Source organism: Vitis riparia, chromosome 18, assembly GCF_004353265.1.
Source record: "Vitis riparia cultivar Riparia Gloire de Montpellier isolate 1030 chromosome 18, EGFV_Vit.rip_1.0, whole genome shotgun sequence".
Classification (NCBI taxonomy): domain Eukaryota; kingdom Viridiplantae; phylum Streptophyta; class Magnoliopsida; order Vitales; family Vitaceae; genus Vitis; species Vitis riparia.
Window position 1 is genome coordinate 6,593,230 of NC_048448.1, and position 18,457 is coordinate 6,611,686.

At 37.1% G+C, this 18,457-nt stretch overlaps 1 protein-coding gene across 6 annotated transcripts in view; it reads left to right on the forward strand.

Moving 5' to 3' along the window:
• LOC117907037 (symplekin) overlaps positions 1-18,457 on the forward strand; it is a 57,391-nt gene that overhangs the window by 19,961 nt on the left and 18,973 nt on the right. For 5 of the 6 annotated variants that reach the window (XR_004649934.1, XM_034820375.1, XM_034820370.1 and 2 more), the window contains 7 exons: positions 6,484-6,655; positions 7,569-7,697; positions 7,804-8,394; positions 8,500-9,138; positions 11,063-11,131; positions 14,406-14,519; positions 14,595-14,840. Coding sequence is in view for 5 of the 6 variants with exons in the window: in XM_034820375.1 (XP_034676266.1) it covers positions 6,484-6,655; positions 7,569-7,697; positions 7,804-8,394; positions 8,500-9,138; positions 11,063-11,131; positions 14,406-14,519; positions 14,595-14,840 (1,960 nt within the window). In the remaining variant the exon portion in view is untranslated. The remainder of the gene's footprint in view (positions 1-6,483; positions 6,656-7,568; positions 7,698-7,803; positions 8,395-8,499; positions 9,139-11,062; positions 11,132-14,405; positions 14,520-14,594; positions 14,841-18,457) is intronic. The other variant, XM_034820371.1, reaches the window with a different exon arrangement.

Here is an 18,457-nt window from a genome sequence, read left to right on the forward strand (position 1 = left end):
TATTTAGTTGTACTATAGCATCTTGATGGGATTGTTGTGTGGTTGAAATTTCCTCCAAGCGTATTGTAGCGGCATCTTGATTTCTAGAAGTTTTTTTGGAACTCATGCTTGCATAAGTTGCTCCGCTCCTTAATTGCATATGCCTTCAAGCCAAGAACTTTGGCTCTGATACCAAAATTGATGTAGGACAACCCTAGGATGATTGCCTACACTTAAGGGTAGGTGGGTTAGGGTTTTATTTTTAGGGTGTAAGGAGAGGAACAAGGAATAAACTTTATGGTAGAGAAAATTATAAGATAAGAAATAGAGAGAAAGAAGAAACAATGAAGAAAAAATGGAAAACCTTAGAATCTCACTAAGGCCTTCTAGGAGTCTCACCTAGAAGAAAAATCAATGGAGTCTCACCATTAAGGGTTGTAACCTTGCAATAAAAGAAAGTATAATATTATTCATCAAATTCATCCGTTTGATTTACATTGATTAGCCTATTTATAGGCTTCTCTAAGAAATCCAAAGTCTACTAGGACTCTAATAACCTATTACGACTCAAATTCTAATTATATTATAATTCAACTAGCTAATCCTAATTAGACTCCAACAAATACCAATCCCAATTCAATTCTAATTAATATTAATCCTACTTAAAGTTTACTTAGGTCTTCCCTTTCTTCCTTGAATAAACTTTAAAAGGCTTTCCCCCATTAGTTACTTTCATCTTTTTTCCAATTGAAACTATTTCAGAAATTTAATCTATTAGGTAAAAGAATGACATTGACTGTGAAGTTGGTTAAAGTCGAAGCTTAACACTCTGTCTCACTGGCAGCTTTCTTTGGGCTTGCACAAGCTTGATAAATGAGGGGAATAGACATTGTGAGATTGGAATCTATGACCTCCTATAAGTTAAGGCTTTGCGCTGTCATGTTAAGCTATCGATTTAATCTAAAAGCTTAAGTTGTTAGGTAATGGTGATGTATATCATGTCAATCGGGTTGAAGCCCTAACAAAACTTGCCTGTTCTAAAAATGAAATAAAATTATGACAGAAACATGATTTTTTGGATTCACAATTTATAAAAATCTCGTGTTTTAGCTAAAAAAAATCCGTTGGAGTTTTGAATTTGCAAATCATGGGATTACTTGGAGTCTGCATTCTGTACAGCTAAAATTATTATTTTTTGTCTGGGGGAATTAGTGGCATCTAGAGCCAGTAAGATGATTAAACAATGTCTATAATGCAACTATCTGATCTTTTTTGAGGTAAATATAAAGTTACTTTGCCATTTATATGCTTGTCAATGACAGCAAGGTATCCTCCTGATGTCCAATGTTGACATCACTCTTCCTACTTCACCTAAATTAAGAAGCTTAATTGGGTTCATTAGTGTCTTTTCAAATTTTGGACAACCTAGATTTCCTTCCTGTTCTTTTGTTCTTTTCTTTTCTTCTTCATCCTTCTTGTTTGAGTTCCATCATTGGTGCATTCTTTTGATTTTTCTTTTTAACTTCCTCAAATGAACTCATTTTTATATCCTTTGTTTTATTATTCCCAAATCTTATCTGCTTTTTCCTTTTTGAGTGTTATCTTTAGTCTTTTCACTCCATTTAGATTTTTTAAAATCAGAGTCTATTATGGGGAAAGCTTCAATTGTGCGCACCTTGCCATTATGGCTGTATTTTTGTGTAATGTTTCTTGGATGGTTTTTGCCTCCTTTTACATGGAATCAAAACTAGAACCTCTCCTTTCCACCTCCAACCTCTTGCCACCTCATCTTGGCTCTTGGGTTAGTATACAAATAACTGAAGTACTTACGTAAATTTTTGCACCTTTTGTTTGTGAGTCTTGTCCTGTGAAATTTTTTTGTCTTTCTCCATCTATATTTTTGCAAATTGATTGCAGAATGCATCTACTCCGTATGTTCAAGTTATTTTATTTAATATTTATTTTTATTTTAATAAGGCATGCATTCAATTTTTTTTTTAGACTCTGAATCTTGTGATGGAAATTACTCTAGATCATACTAGTTCCTTTTAGCTTTCTAGAGTTTCAAATGGAATACCATTTGATTCTAGATTCTTTTATCTCCCACCTGGCTTGGGTTCTTCCATTTCCACTTTCTTTGTTCAATGAAATGCTTCACTTTTTTTTTTTTTTTTTTTTGGATAAGTAAAAGAGAAAAACTGTATTGAAAAAGCTGCCAAAACAAGGGCTCAAAGTATACAAAGAAGAAACATCCCTTGCTCCCCAGCTGGAACAAATCTGTTGCCAAGAACAGAGGTGCAAAAAGAACCCCACCCTCAACAAGATCCCACCCAATCAATGAAATCAACTAAAGTCAAAAGACCATCTTTTATGAACAATTTCGTTTCTGACCAAAGAAAATAAACAAAAGAACTCTTAAGGCTTTGAATTGACAACACATCATCTTCAAATGCAATTTTGTTCCTTGCCTTTCAAACTGTCCAAAAAAATACATAATGGGCCTGCTCTCCAAACTTCCTTTCTCTTTCTTCCCACAAAAGACTTGTCCCAGCCCAAAAATGTCGCCTTAATTATGGCTGGCAGCACCCACTGCATCCCAAAAAGAGAGAAAAACGTCGCCCAAAGGCTCCTTGCCTTGGCACAATGGAGAAGGATGTGATCTATTGATTTTTCGTACATTTGGCAAAGGTAGCATCTATTCGCTAGAGCCCATCCTCTCTTCTGAAGTTGGTCCAAAATAAGAGTTTTTCCCCACGTTGCTTCCCACCCAAAAAAGCTCACTTTAGGCTGCATGCAGGCTTTCCAAATGACAGTCAAAGGGAAAGAGATTGGAGGGCCTGAAGCTAATGCTTTGTAGAGAGACTTAACGATAAACTTCACACATTTAGTCTCTCCAAAGCGGCCCTATCTTCCACATCCTACTGAATTCTCTTCCCATTAAGGCCCAATAAAAACCTGTGCACCTCATCCACCTACCAATCATTGAAAGGTTTAGAGAAGTGTGGGCTCCAACTCCCCCCTCCCTCAGTGGAACTCTACACATCTTTGACCCAAGCGTTCTTGGAGATGGTTAAAGCAAATAAAGTGGGAAAAGGAACACAAATAGGTGAATCACCGCACCATCTATCTTTCCAAAATTTCACTCTTCGTTCTTTACCCACCACAAAAGAGTGCCTACTATTTACAACATGCCACTCCCTCCTATTGCTTTCCACAACCCCACACCATACCCACCCTTCACTTCCTTGGAACACCAACCCTCTTGCTCCTCCCCAAACTTTCCCCTTATCACTTGATTCCAAAAAGCCCTATCTCATTAGCAAACCTCTAGCTCCATTTGCTTATAAACGCTTTATTAAGAGTAGAAAGTCACTTTACCCCCGACTCTCCTTTGCTTTTGTCTGGGCAAGCCAAGCCCCCCACCGTACAAGATGAGGTTTTCGCTCAAGAGCCCTACCTTCCCATAAAAAATTCCTCTGAATCTGCTCTATTCTCAATTCGACCTTTCTAGGCAAAGAAAACATAGACATGAAATAAATGGGCATGCTGCCCAAAGTGCTCTGAATTAAGGTGATCCTCCTTTCTTTGGAGATGTATTGGCTCTTTCAATTTCTTTTGAAATCTCTCCTCCACTTCATCCCAAACAACCACGGATCTATGAGGAGCACCCAACGGCAATCCCAAGTAAGAGGATGGGAGACTCCCAACCTTGCACCCAATTTCTATAGCCAAAGCCTCCGTGTTTTCCACACCACCCACCGGGATTAACTCATTTTTATCCAAATTAATTCTTAACCCCGAAATGGCCTCAAACCACATTAGAATCCAACTTAAATATGTCACTTGATCTTGAGAAGCCCCACAGAAAACCAAAGTATCATCAATGAACAATAAGTGAGACACCTGAGCCCTTTTACCACCTCTACCCCTCGCCTTGCAAGCTAACAAAAAACCCCCACTGATAGCTTTCCTTAGAAGGCAACGAAGAGCCTCCATAGCAATCACAAATAAGCACGGAGAGAGAGGGTCCCCCTGCCTTAAATCCCTAGAACTTTGGAAAAAACCTGAAGAAGTCCCATTAACTAAAACAAAAAAGCTAGTTGTGGAAATACACCACTGCATCTATCGAAGCCATTTCTCCCCGAATCCCATCATACCCAAAACTGAAAGCAAAAAGGACTAGTTCACATGATCATACGCCTTTTCTATATCAAGCTTGCACATCATCGCTCCTTCATTGCTCTTCAGAATCGAATCTATGACTTCATCTTAAGAACTTTCTTCCTGATTCCACCATTAAGTTCTTGGATATATTTGGTTTCTTTTTATTTTCTTCTGTTTTTGTTTAAAATCATAACCAGAAAACTATTGTTGTGGATGGACTTGATTCTAGGGTAGTTTTACCGTCTTATGGCTGTGTTATCTAGACTCTTTAGTTTCATCCAATGTGCCCATGTCAACATGACATAACAAGGGTGTGATAGTGAGATTCTTGGTGGATGCTCCTTTTTTGCTTTGGATATTGACTATTTTAATATATATATATATATATATATATTATTTTTTTTTTTCTGTTTTAGAAATGGGGATCCCTTTTATTATGTTATATCCAAGTAACATTTTAGATCATTTTTTAGTGAAGTCCTTATATCTTAAAAATTGTATGTGAAGGATTAGAAACCTAGACACACACCCACACTTAACACCCATACTCAAACCCATGTAATGTAGTTGAGTGGTGACCAGTTTAATCATCAATAGGAAATATATATGTTTTTTTAAATAGGTAAATAGAGTATTATATAAAAAGAGTGCCAAAACAAGCGCACAAAAGTACATAGGATGTAAATAACAACAACCAAAAGATGCAAGCAAAGGAAGAGAGACAACAAAATATTATTCTTTCCCTCAATGAGAACCCAACCAATCAATGAAACTAATTAAGGACATTGAGCCTTCATCTATATATAAATTGGTCCAATACAACAAATTACAAAGAAAAATGCTTTTCAATATTTGGTCAGAAAACTCCTTTTCAAACAACCTTCCATCCCTTTCCTTCCAAATTGTCTAAAAAAAATCACAAAGGGGCTGTTCTCCACGATTTTTTTTTTTCATTTCTTCTTAATAAAGGAGCCACAACATCGTAAAAGGGTCCTGTTAACAGAGGAAGATGACACCTAAGACACTGCAAATAGAGAGAACAATAGCAACCACAAAACCCACGTCTTGCCATAATGCAAAAGGATGTGGTCAATCAATTCCTCTTGGATATGACAAAGGAGACATCTATTGGCCAAAGTCTAACTTCTTCTAAAGCTGATCCAAGATCAAAACTTTTCCACAAGTTAAGCCTCCCAAGCAAAGAAACTTGCCTCAGGCAAAACCAAATTCCAAACAACACCCACTAGAAAAGGCATTGATCTTCCTAACTCTAGGACTTTCGCTCTTTGCCTCTAACCAAATCACTTTATCTTCTCCTCCCCTATCTGTTGCTTTTCCTTGGAGGCTCAAAATTATTGCTCCTCATTCTCGATCTCCCAATTGTTTAGATGCCTAGACAAGTAAGGATTCCAAAGCCCCCCTTAATTGGACTGATTCCAAAAATCAACCAACCATGCCTTTTTTGAAGCTGTTATGGCATATAAGGAGGGGAAAGATACAAACAAAGGCTCATCTCAACATTTATTTTTCCAAAATTTTACCCTCCTCCCATTACCTATTGAAAAGGAGACTCTATTGTTAACAATCTCCCAATTCTTCTTGGGCTTTGCATAATCCAACCTTGTACCTATCTCTCACTTCTTGAGAATGCCACCCCTTGTCATCTTCCTTATATTTCCCGCTTATGATTTGCTTCCAAGAAAGTCTCCATTTCCATTTTGGTAAATTTTTGGAAGTCGATTTGTTCGATATAAAAGTGCCTGGTGACATTTTATTAGTAGGTTCTCTATATAGGTTTTTCCTTATCGCTCTCCATATACATTTTTTTCTGGGAAATTTTGTGTTATATTTTCAATTTTTGGGGATGGTTTGTTTCTTCAAATGCTATGGTCTTGTTTCCTGAAATAGGCCGGGGTTGGGAATCCGCTCCTATAAGGTGCTGAAATAACCAGAAAACTTGGTGATGATTCCTAAGAAAAAAATTACAGTGTCCTAAAAAACAAAACTTGAAAGAACACAAGGACAAGGAAATTCTGGGATAGCTGAATGGTAAAGCATATTAGATGCCAATCCATCTTCTGAGTCACTGACATTTTTGTGGGTCTTATTACATTTTACATGTATATTTTTAGCTGTTGGAGATGTTTAGTGAAATTTGGTTCCTAGTGTTATAAGATTGACTTTTAAAGGTTTTTATTTTTTTTATTTAATTTAAATTTGGTCTATTTTCAATTTTTTTTTAATATGTCGTGTTGTCATTTAGCTCTTTCTAGTCTACTTCTTGTAATGTTAGTTTCACTTTTATTCCTTTTTTAACCTGCAATTCAATTAATTTGACAGTCTTGCGGCCATAGCAAGGAAGAGGCCTCACCACTACAACACGGTTCTTTCTGCATTGCTTGATTTTGATTCAAGCATTGAGATGGTGAAAGGTCATTCTGCTAGCGTCCAGTATTCCCTGAGGACTGCCTTTTTAGGATTCCTAAGGTGTACTTGTCCAACTATAATGGAGGTAAAAATTGTTGCTCTTTAATATATTTATCTATCTATCTATCTATCTATCTATCTATCTATATATAAAAAAAAACTTTATGCTGCTTCTGTTTTCTTGCTTCGTCTTGGCTGGCTGAACTTCAAATTAGATAGTTCGCCGTCAATCTGCAATTTGTAGGAAGGTTTCCTCAATCATTGCTGGAATGATTCTTAATTTTGATAAATCAGTGAAAAATCCATTGGAAGGAAAATTTAATAAACATTTGTTGCTTAGGCATGGTCTTCAAATGCGAAGTTTCTTGTTTATTTCTTTCTGGGTCACTAGAACTAATAATTTAACAGGTGACATTTTGTGTTTCTTAAATATTCTGAATTAGCAGTTGCAGTAGTATGGATTGGACATTGCAATTTCTGTCCATATTGCAACATCATAGTTAAATTTTGTTATTATTATTGTCTTGGAAAGTGGAGCTAGTGGGTTTCCATGTTATTAAATAAAAGAAAATTGTTATTAAATTATCTCAATGGTGTTTCTACCTTCTGTTTGGTTGATTATTTATATCACCATCTTAATTCCTTAATAAGGTTGCAGTTTTTTCTCATGCCATTATTTGCTTGAGGAAGCTGGTCAAAAAAGCAGTTTTTCCTTGATGATCCTTCCTTTTAGTTGGGTGGATCATTTTCTTTACTTGCATAAATAGTTTGATAGATGTGAAAGAAGCCAGAAGAGGCAAAAAAAAGAAAGCTGTACAACTACAGACATTTTGATGACAGGTTATCACTTTTAAGGAGCAAAATGTCTTTGAGCTGAGAAGCTCCAACAAATATTTATGATTTTGTTTTTTTTATAGGCAAACATTTATGATTTTTTTTCTCCAGGCTTATTTCATATCTGGTCATCATATGCCTAACAAGTCTTATTTCATTTTCAGTCAAGAGATAGATTGCTTAGAGCACTACGTTCAATGAATGCTGGGGATGCAGCTGATCAAGTTATTCGGCAAGTTGATAAAATGATGAAGAATAATGAGCGTGCTTCACGTGATGCTCGGTTGGGCAGGGTAAGTACCCTTTGGAAGTGCAGCTTATCAATAATTATAATAATGCTATTTCCATTATTTTAATGAACTTTAGTTGCCTCACATAATTCCAATTTCTGACAATAAGGATGATCCGCCATCAAGTCAGCTGTCTGTTCCTGGAGATCTGTTTAGGAAGAGGTCTATGCATCAGGATAATGAAGAGCCAACTAATGGTCATGGGATGACTTCCAAACGAATTCGTTATGGTCACAACATGCACTCAGCTTCACATGTTCAAATGAGTGATTCTGGGCAGGACTGTGCTTCTGCTAATGGTGTCTCTCCGAAGGTGCCTCTGTTGGATAATGATTTGACTCCTGTTGAACAAATGATTGCCATGATTTGTGCTCTAGTTGCAGAAGGAGAAAGAGGTGCTGAATCACTTGAAATCCTTATATCCCAAATCCACCCTGATCTGTTGGCAGATATTATCGTAACAAATATGAAGCAGTTCTCTAAGGTCCTGTCATCACCAATAGGATTTGGGAACTTGCCAGTGTCTGGACAAACTGGTTCTTCAAGCAGTCCAGCTCCTGCTGCTCCAACAATTACAATGCAGTCTTCAGTTCTCCCAGCACAAGTGCCTTTTTCTACAGCAGCTGCAACAAGCATGGCACATTCTGACATGTCTACTGTCATTAATCTCCCTCCAGATTCTAAGCGCGATCCACGGAGGGTAAACTTACAGTCTGTAATTACCATTATTGTGTGTGTTAATTTAATTAATTTCTGTATGTTATAAACTTAGGATCTTTGTGTGCTTGGTCCAAAATGTCACTAGAAAAATTTTCAGGATCCTCGTCGGCTGGATCCACGGCGTGTTGGAGTGCCGGTTGGACTACAATCTGTACATATGGTGGAGGATACTGGAACTATTCAAGCTGAGTTTGATGGTTCTATTTCTTTGAGCAAGCCGCCTTCACTTCCTCTTGTCACAAGTGTAGAAAATACTTCCACATCTTTGGTGTCCAAAACTGAAGGTGATGATAAAATTTTAAAAAATGCATTGATTTCTGAAACTGATCAACCAATTTCCAGAGAGGAGCTTCTGGATGGAGCCAAGGAAGTTGACCATATTCCAGAGATTGGTGCTACTTCAGATGCTGCCCTTTCTCCTGCTCGCACAATTGATGAAGACTCGGCTGCACCAGAGTCATTGGATATTGCAGTGGCAGATGGAGCTGATACATCGCCTTTGATAGAAACTGATCAACATTCTCCAGCACGGTCAAATACTTATGTGTCTGAAGAGACCAGCATTGATTTACCTTTGCCTCCACCATATGTTGAGCTGACTGAAGATCAGAAAATTAGATTGAAAAAGTTGGCACTTGAACGGATTATCAATTCGTACGTGTATTCACGGGAAACAGATTGTAGCCATACACGCATGGCATTACTTGCTCGATTGGTTGCTCAGGTAGGAAGAAACCATCTTTAATTGACTGACCATTTTTTAAGTTAAACTTATCCTTCTCTTTGGGGTTGTTGCCATTCATTTCCATATAAATTCAGTAATAAAAGTTTACTACTACTACTAGAACCCATTGATGATGCAAAGCTGTTGCATATTTTTCGTTCAAATGAAGAATGAAGATTTAAATATTTTGTTTTTTGTGATGAGATTTAATTTAATTAGACAGAATATGTATATTCAGAAACATGCTATTTGTATTGTAGTCTAAGTCTGCAGCAGTTGTTGATGCAGACATGGGGCAGTTAATCTGTCTCAATTGTTTCTGGTTCTCTGTCGTCAAAGGGAGCTTTTGAGGATGATCTCTACCAATGTGTATTTTTATTTTATTTTATCAGAAACAGAATTGTATTAAAAATGAATGAAAGTACATAAGAAAGATGGAATGGAAAGTGAAGGCAAGGTTATCTGGAGAGTAAGATGATGGTTCTAATTTGGGCTTTGTAGAAATTGGTAATAAGAGAGTGGAGTCTCTTTGGATCAATACCTACAAAAGAAGGGAGGGTTGGGGGGTGGGGGTCTGTTGTTGGTGGTTCTGTTGAGTGATATTTCTGGAGCAGTATCGATGTAGGACAACCTTGAGGCAGCTACCTTTGCTCAACTAATGATGGGGATAGAGCTTCTCCTCTTAGAATTTAAGGTGGGAATTTGAATAACAGTGTATGGGGCCAGCAAAGAAAGTAAAGTGCAAGAAAAAGAAACAGAAGAAAGAAATAGAAAAACCTTATCTCACTAAAGATTTCTAAGAATCTTAGCTGGGGGAAAAAAATAAGGTAATTTCACCATTAGAAGTAACCTTAGATTACAATAAGGCTTCTGGAAATTTCATGTAGAAAAGAAAATAAGGAAGTTCCCTTTAGGAACTGCAAAGTGTGCAAAAGTTAATATTTCCATTTTATAACAATCAACCATATTTATAAGCATTGGAAGATAAATATAACCTATGTGATAGTCTGATGGACTGATTTTTTTTCCCTAGATCTCATAATTCAAAACTTTTCTAATAATGAAGCTAAAACATAAATAACACTTCTAAAGGAATTAGATTACAAATTAAAATAAAATAAAAACTTTTAGAAAATAGAAATTTTTAGGAGTAAAAAAATTTCTTATAATGAGAAATTTCCATCAGTCCCCGATTGATTTTTTGCACTTTTCTCTATTCTATTTTTCATGTATAAACCACCCAGTCAAATAATAAATGCAGCTAGCTTTTCTGAAATTCATCATTCCATTGCTTCAGCTGGAACTCAATAGGAAGTCATGGAAAATGGAAAATTCTATGCAATTGAAAGTCTAAAAATATGGATTTCTCATAGTAAGTAAATTCCAGTAAAAAAGACTTCTAAAAATCTCAATAGGACTCAAGTAAAGACTAGCTACTAACATGAATCCAAGCAATCCCACTTGATGTGGCACGGGTGCTGTTGATGTTTCAAGTGTTATTCTCTATTCAATGGACTCCACATCAAACTTTGTATTTTAAATTTTTTTTTTTTTTTCTCTGTTGAATTGTAATGTCTTAAATTCTTTTGCCTCCTCTTCTCTTAGTTACCTTGCGCATACTTCGGCTGCAGCCTTTTTCTCTTTTGCAACAAAACTTTTGTCTGGATTATATTTTGACTACTGAATGAGGAGCTGTCCCTCTATAAGTAGCTAGATGAATGAGTTGGGTCTGTATGGCCTTCTATCACTTAACTGCAACTCAAGTATTTTGCAGAACATGGCATTAAGCTAGTAGTATAGATTATATTAATTTCCCCAGTGGTTAATCAAGGCTTGGATGGTAGGATTATCATTTAGTTCTTCTTTATATGCTCTCTAAAAAGCATTGCACTGGCATACTGATATCCTTAATGCTTTCTTGAAGATTGATGGTGATGAGGATGTGGTTGTGATGCTGCAAAAACATGTTCTTTTGGATTACCAGGGCCAAAAGGTAATAACATCTTTTTTCCCCTTCCTTTCTATCTCTTCTGTTTGTTACTGGAATTTTCAATAATTGCTATGCAGTTTTTCGGTGGATAAAAGTTCTGTTAAACATGATATAGTAGACACCAAAATTATGGTGTTCCCAAATCACTACTAAATTAATTGTCAATCTCCAAACTCTGACAAGTCACTACCGAACTAAACAAATTTAAATTAGGCAGATGGTGGGTACCACATTTTGGACGCATGGGGATACAATTCATCAAAATTATAAGAGTTCTATGTGGCACATGTCTGCATCTAGAAGAAGACACCACCAAAAAATCAAGTCTTGCAAATTAAATGGAGGGCTATTTGGTAAAAGTGTTTTTATGTTGTATCATTCTGTCAGTAGCACTGCTATCAGAAACATTTCTATGTAGAATTAGTTAGCGTTTGGATATAAACCAAAAAAATACTTTTAGTAATGTTTTTTATAAGATGTTACATAATAAAAAAGTTATTTTTTTAAGAAGCACCTATCAAGTGCTAGTTCAAGAATCACTTGGTAGTGATTTTTTAGATTTTTAAAAGTTTGCATCAAACATCTAATTTTTGCACCGAAAGTGTTTCTTAGTATTAGGAAGCATTTTTAACCTTTCTAGAATCACCCTAAATGGACTTTGCAGAATGTAGAGTAAATTCACAGGTTGAGGCAAGGGAGGGAGGAAAGGACTGCTGTTATCAGCTTCCTTCCCCATTCAGTAGTCAGCTTAATGCAATCCAAAAGGCAAATTAAAATTGTTAATGGAGAACCCCTGTTGCTTTGAAAGAGGAGGTTCAGAAGCCTTAAAAGGACATATGTGTGCTTGTTGAAGTGACATTAGGAGATTCACAGCCAACATAGGTGTCTGGTGCTGGCTTTAGATGATTGACAAAGAATTTTCACAAATCTGGGTTGTTGGGCTGTGCACCATATTCCTGTGCTAGTGCGGCACAAAAAGGGCTGTGTTAGCCATTTGATTAACCTTCCTGCTCCCTTCACTGTTATATGTCTCATGTTTTTTGAGAATAGCAAGCTGAGTTGGTTCAACTCTCGAGTGCCAGAGTTGTCATCGGTGAGCTGGTTCAGACCTGAGCATGCTGAACGAAATCCTCTATCTTTTCATTATCCTGGGAATTTGATTACCAGCCGCAACTTCAACCTTCAGGTGTGGCCCTAAAATGATCAATGAGCTTTGGGTTCCTCTGGTTTTGAGGAGCTTAACCCAACTATCTTTAAGCTTAGGGAATATATGTGAATTCCTGAGGTGAAGAGTCTATCTACCCCTTTTGGATGTTCAGATGGTAGGTGAAAACCGTGAAATTATTCACAATGGTGACCGACCAATGTGGATGAATCGTGTCTCACCTAGGAGCATGGACCTCATGCATGCTGCGCGATATGGAAAAAGATAATCAGATTCCTCAAAAAGGGACTGCTCTCATTGAAGAAAAGGGATTATGGCCTCCACTACCTTGAAACCTACAATCAGAACCAGTTTTCTTGTAGTCACACTCCAATTGGTTCCTGGGATTGGTTTCTTGTACACCATTCTAAACAAAGAACTCAATGTCACTGTAATGGTGTATGATTTTGAATTCCTATTGTTTTCACCACTTCACCTGAAACTCCTTTACTTTTGCAAGCTGCAAAACATGTCTTTAGGGAATGACTAAGCCAACGAGGATCTGAAAATGAACTTGAAGCTAAACTGTCCCATGTTTCACATCCCTCTAGGATAATGCTAACTTGGATTTTGCCTCTTCCAAAAATCACTGCTTCTGCAGACCTGCCAAAGCTGTTGATGGATATGTTGAATATCCAATTTCTGCTGTATATACTAAATTTTTTGTGAGCTTGAATCTTGATTCAGATGGCTTGCCTGCTTCAGAAGAGACCAGTCAGCTCACTCTTGTTTCAATATTATGGTCCCTTATCTGCTGCAGTATGTGATCTGTGTCCCAGCCCTTTATTTTTCTCTATTAATGGGCAACTCGAACTTCTTCCTCACAATGCTGCAGAATCATCTCAGATTGCCCATTTCCTCTGGCATTTAAACCTTTTCATATTTGTTGATAATGTGAATACATCTGAAAGCACATGTTAGATGAGTGAGATTTACTGTTCAATCTGCACAATGGCATAGACTGATTTCAACTCAACAAAGACTTAATCCCAGCTACATGGACTGAACCTCAGACTACTCAGGGAACAAGAAGGAGCTTTGATGGGATAAGGCTCTTTCCCATGGACAAGAAGGAGCCTTTCCACTCTCAATAAGGCTTTTCTTTGTAAATGGAATTAGCAGTTTGTGAATGAGAGAGAGACTTTGTAGAATCAAGTAATTAGAGGGAAGTATGAGCAAGAGAGAGGGGGTTGGTGTTCTCGGGAAGTGAGAGAGGCGTATGGTGTTGGGTTATGGAAAGGGATAAGGATGGATTGGGACATTGTGGGTACTAGGATTTCCTTTTCTGTTGGTAATGGACGGAGGGTGAGATTTTGGAGGGATAGGTGGTTGGGGATTCTCCTTTGAGTGTGTCCTTGCTTAACTATTGATAAGGAGGCGTGGGTCGTGGATATTTGGAACCCCTTGGCTAAGGGGGTTCAAGGGGGATGAAACCCTTGTTTCTTAAGATCCTTTAATGATTGGGAGGTGGAGGAGGCAGAATGCTTCTTGGGGCGGCTGCATGGGAATAAAGTGTGCGGTGATGACGAAAACATGGTTTTTTGTTCTTTACATTGATTGGGGTGTCATGGGTGATACCTTCTTCAGTTAGAGACTCTCCTTAGTTGGCATGGTTCTTTTGTGGGCAAAAAGTGTAAGGTGTGGAGAGTAGCTCCTCTATACATCTTTTGGACGGTTTGAAAGGCGAGAAATAGATTGGCCTTCAATGATGATGTGCCTTCGATCTAGAGACACAAATACTTTTTTGTTTGTTGTCAACCTTTGATTAATGAAATTTGGTTCTATGATGCTTCTATGTCAACATGTACCATACTCATTTCTTTATTCCTAAAACTGGGTTCATTTGAAATTAATATGATAGTTAGTGATTTTTTTTCCTGGTGCTATTTCTCTGGCTGGATGACCCTCTGGAATCAATATAATTGTTAGAAGTGAAGCCTTAGATAAATCCTTTTGGTTGAACTTTGACAAATTAAGTGTCATTTTCTTTTGGCTGAACTTTGGCATATTATAGTGCCATTTCTTTTAATGAACTATTGATTTGACTAATCATATATGCTGTTGTTTTGCTAGGGGCATGAACTTGTACTGCACATCCTGTACCACCTGCATGCGCTCATGATCTCAGATTCAGTTGAACACTCTTCATTTGCTGCTGTTGTATATGAAAAATTTCTTCTTGCAGTGGTAGGCACATTTTAGTTGGGTGAACCTTATTTTATTTCTATGAGTACTAGATATGTTTTCACTCTTCCAATGTAGGTAAAATCTCTGCTGGAAAAATTACCTGCTTCAGACAAGTCTTTTAGTAAACTGCTCGGTGAAGTTCCTCTTTTGCCCGATTCTGCCCTGAAATTGTTAGATGATCTCTGCTCTTCTGATGTTACTGATCAGCATGGAAAAGTTCTTCGCGACAGGGAGCGTGTCACTCAGGGCCTTGGTGCAGTATGGAGTTTGATTTTGGGCCGCCCACTTAATAGGCAAGCTTGCTTGAATATTGCTTTGAAGGTAATTTGGTATTTTCTTACAAGATTAAAATCTACTTACAGATCCCTTGTATTATGTTTTCATTCATGCTCCTTATTTAACACGTGGAACACTATTTGGAGGCTGATAATTTCTGGAAGAAGTATGATGCAATCACTTGTCAGAAGAAGCAATATTAGGCTTGATATATAACTAGGTTTCTTGTGTCATTGTGTTAATTAATAACATGGGTTAAAAATGGCATATGAAAATTTTACAAATCAAACTGAAAAGAGAGGAGGTGTTGGATAAGTAGCGGGGAACTTGTTTCTGACTGTCCATGCCATTAAGGATTTTATGTTGGGCTGTGAGAGGGCCAATGACAAAGGAGAAACAAAGGATGTTTTTTTATATATTTTATATTTTATATTTTTTTCATTTATTGTGGCTCTTATTAGATATCATAGGGCCAATCTTATGTGTCTGTAAGAAACAAAGCTTCAACTAAGGGTCTCCAACGGGCGGGCCGGGCCGTAAATAGGAGGCCCGCGGGCCAGCTCGGGCCGGGCCGGGCCGGGCCATGCTAAAATGCTAGGCCCGCGGCCCGGCCTATGAGCCCGCGGGCTGGCGGGCTGGGGGTACTCAGGGACATGTTTGGTCCCGACATACCTAACGCCACTGATATACTTGTGCCCCGCTGGTGGAACAATAGGTTCCAGCGTGGCAGCTATAGTAACTACCCCATCATTTCTAATCCCCAAGTCGTTAATAACATCAAGGTATGACATCACATCCTTGGATACTCGTATATTTCACAAACCTCTGTTTTATTTATTCTGCCTGCCTTTGGTAAAAGTTTGCCATAAATCAACTTCATGCTGGAGACTTTACTCATTATGTGCTTTCATGACAAGTAATAATGCATCGTATGAGATGAATCTTTATGGGCAGTCTGTATTTAGGGAAAAGAAAATGCTAAATACATCAGCATATGCCATGTGGGATACAAATAAAGGAATTTTTTTTATAAAAATTCCAGTTTTAAAGGGTGGTTTTCCTGCTGCTTTCATGAGATGATGAAACTATCTTTTAAAGGGTAGTTTAAAGGGTAGTTTTAAAGGGGCGGGCCTACGGGCCGGCCCGCCCAGAAACGGGCTCGGGCCCACGGGCTTGTGCCGGGCTTTAGCCCGTCGGGCCGGGCCGGGCCGGGCCTAAAGCGGGCAACGGGCCCCTTGCTTTTTGGAGACCCTTAGCTTCAACAATTGAATTCTAAAATTGGTGAGAAGTTTGGGTATGGTTGGATTTCTAGATTAGGGAGCTGTGGAGCCAGAGGATTAGCAGGATGTATTTTTGTTTTCTGAGACAATAGGGTGCTCAACCTGGTTTACATGGAAGTTGGTGTTTTCTCTATTTCTTGTCAGTTTAGGAACTGTGAAGACAGTTTCACTTGGATTTTTCAGGTGTGTACGGTCCTATTCAAGTGGTGGACAGGGAAAATTTTTAGGATAAGTTGGGAGTTATAAGAGGGCTTTGGGATGATCCCTAGTGTTTAGGAGGTGACTTTAACTCTGTCAGGTTTTGGGGGAAAGAATAAACTGCCTGAGATAATCTTCAGATATGAGACGCTTCTCAGAGATCATTGAAGAGGTGAATGTGCGGGATCTCCCCCTGGTTGGTGAGTCTTTCACCTTGTGTGGTGGTTAGATTTAGGGAAGGATTTCTCATCCTTCTCAATTTTACCATCCTAGTGAAACATTTTTGTTTTTGATATATATATATAATCTAACCAGTCTTTGTCGAGACTTGACTGCTTTTTGGTCTTAGAGGATTAGGAATGGTTTGAGGAGTGGTAAGACCCCTTTCAGATTTGAGAACATTTGATTGAAAATTAAAGGTTTAAAGTATCTCATGAGGAGTTGTGGTTGGGTTATAATTTTACAGGCTCTTACAGTCATATTTGAGCTGGTCTTTTATGTGGTTTGAGGCAATGTCTAATTTGAAAATCAATTTGGAGAAAAGTGCGTTAATTCCAGTTGGAGGTGTTGATGATGTAGAGGCCTTGGTTGTTACTATGGGATGTAAGGTGGAGCATCTTCCCTCTACATATCTAGGTTTTCCTTTAGGAGTCCCTTTCAAAGCAATGTGGGATGGTTTGGAAGAAAAATTTCAGTAAAGGCTTGCCATGTGAAAAAGATAGTATCTTTCCAAATGAAAGAAGCTTACCCTAATTAAAAGCATGGTTTAAAATATCGGTAAATATGGATATATTGGTACTTGGATTTTACAGGTATATTGGAAATATCGGAGAAATATCGGTGGATATTTTGATAAAAATGTCGATAAGACAAAAATTATTCAAAATTCATGAAAATACTTGGAGAAACTAAAAAAATTGATAAAATAAATAAATTTAAAGTTATTTTTTAAATGTAATTGACATAGGTATGATTAAAGAGAAAAATATTGGTAAGCAAGGATATATCGATATTAATAATTTATTATTTATCTAATGAAATTAATTTTAATTTATAAAATATTAGATCTTCATTATTATTTTTTAATATTTTATATTAATGAATAAATTTATATTTTTAATATTTTAAAATAAAAACATTCAAAATTAAATAAAATTAAAAGGATAAATATAAAAAATTTAAAAGTTAAGTGATAGTAATTTTTTAAAATAGGATTAATGAGATAAATGATGATACATTTAATATTAAAGCTATAATTTATTAATTCAAATCCATTCAATAATGTAAAATAAATGATGATACATATATGACTTTTTAATATTTAATTATCATATAAATGATATTAAAAAATATTTGTTAAGAAAATTATAATGATGGTTTTTATACATTTATTAATTAATTAATTAAAATTTAAAATAAAATAATTAAAATTTATTTATTTATTTTTTAATAATGAACTTTAACAAATTTTTTATCACCATATATAAACAAATGGAAACCTGATCCAATGGCAACTAGGCTTGAACCCGAGCCTTTTGGCTTGGGTTCGAATATCCCTGCTGTAGCCAGCGAAACAAATTTGAAATTTCGTGGAGAGAGGGTAGGACGCGTGCGGAGCGAGCGGGAGGGTTGTGTCAGTCAATTGTTGACTGATCGAAAATATTGGGAAACTTCCCAAAAAATAGGCAAAATGCTGATATATTGGCGATTTCACTGATGTTTTATCGATTTTTTGGTGAAAAATCGCCAGACCGATTATGGATGGTCGATTTTGTATTGGCCATCGCCGATAAGCGATTTTTCGCCGATATTTCGGCGAAAAATCCCAATTTTTTAATCATTGATTAAAAGTACATTGTCAAGGCTTCCTATCTATTTCATGTCCTTGTTCATAATCCCTAAAAAGTTGAGCATGAGATTGGAGTAGATCCATGGGAATTTCCTTTGGGATGTGATTGGGCCACTGAAAAAGCCTCATTTGGTTAATTGGTCCATAGTTTGCTTGGATAAAAAAATGGAGGTCTTGGTATTAGGAATCTCTCCTCTTAACAAGGCGCTATTTTGCATGTGATGTTGGAGATTCACATATGAAAGCAAGTCCCTTTGGAAAGTTGTTATTGCACAAAAATTCGAGGAAGAAGAAAAGGAATGGTCATGGGGTGGGTGTGTGGAAGGGTATTAGAA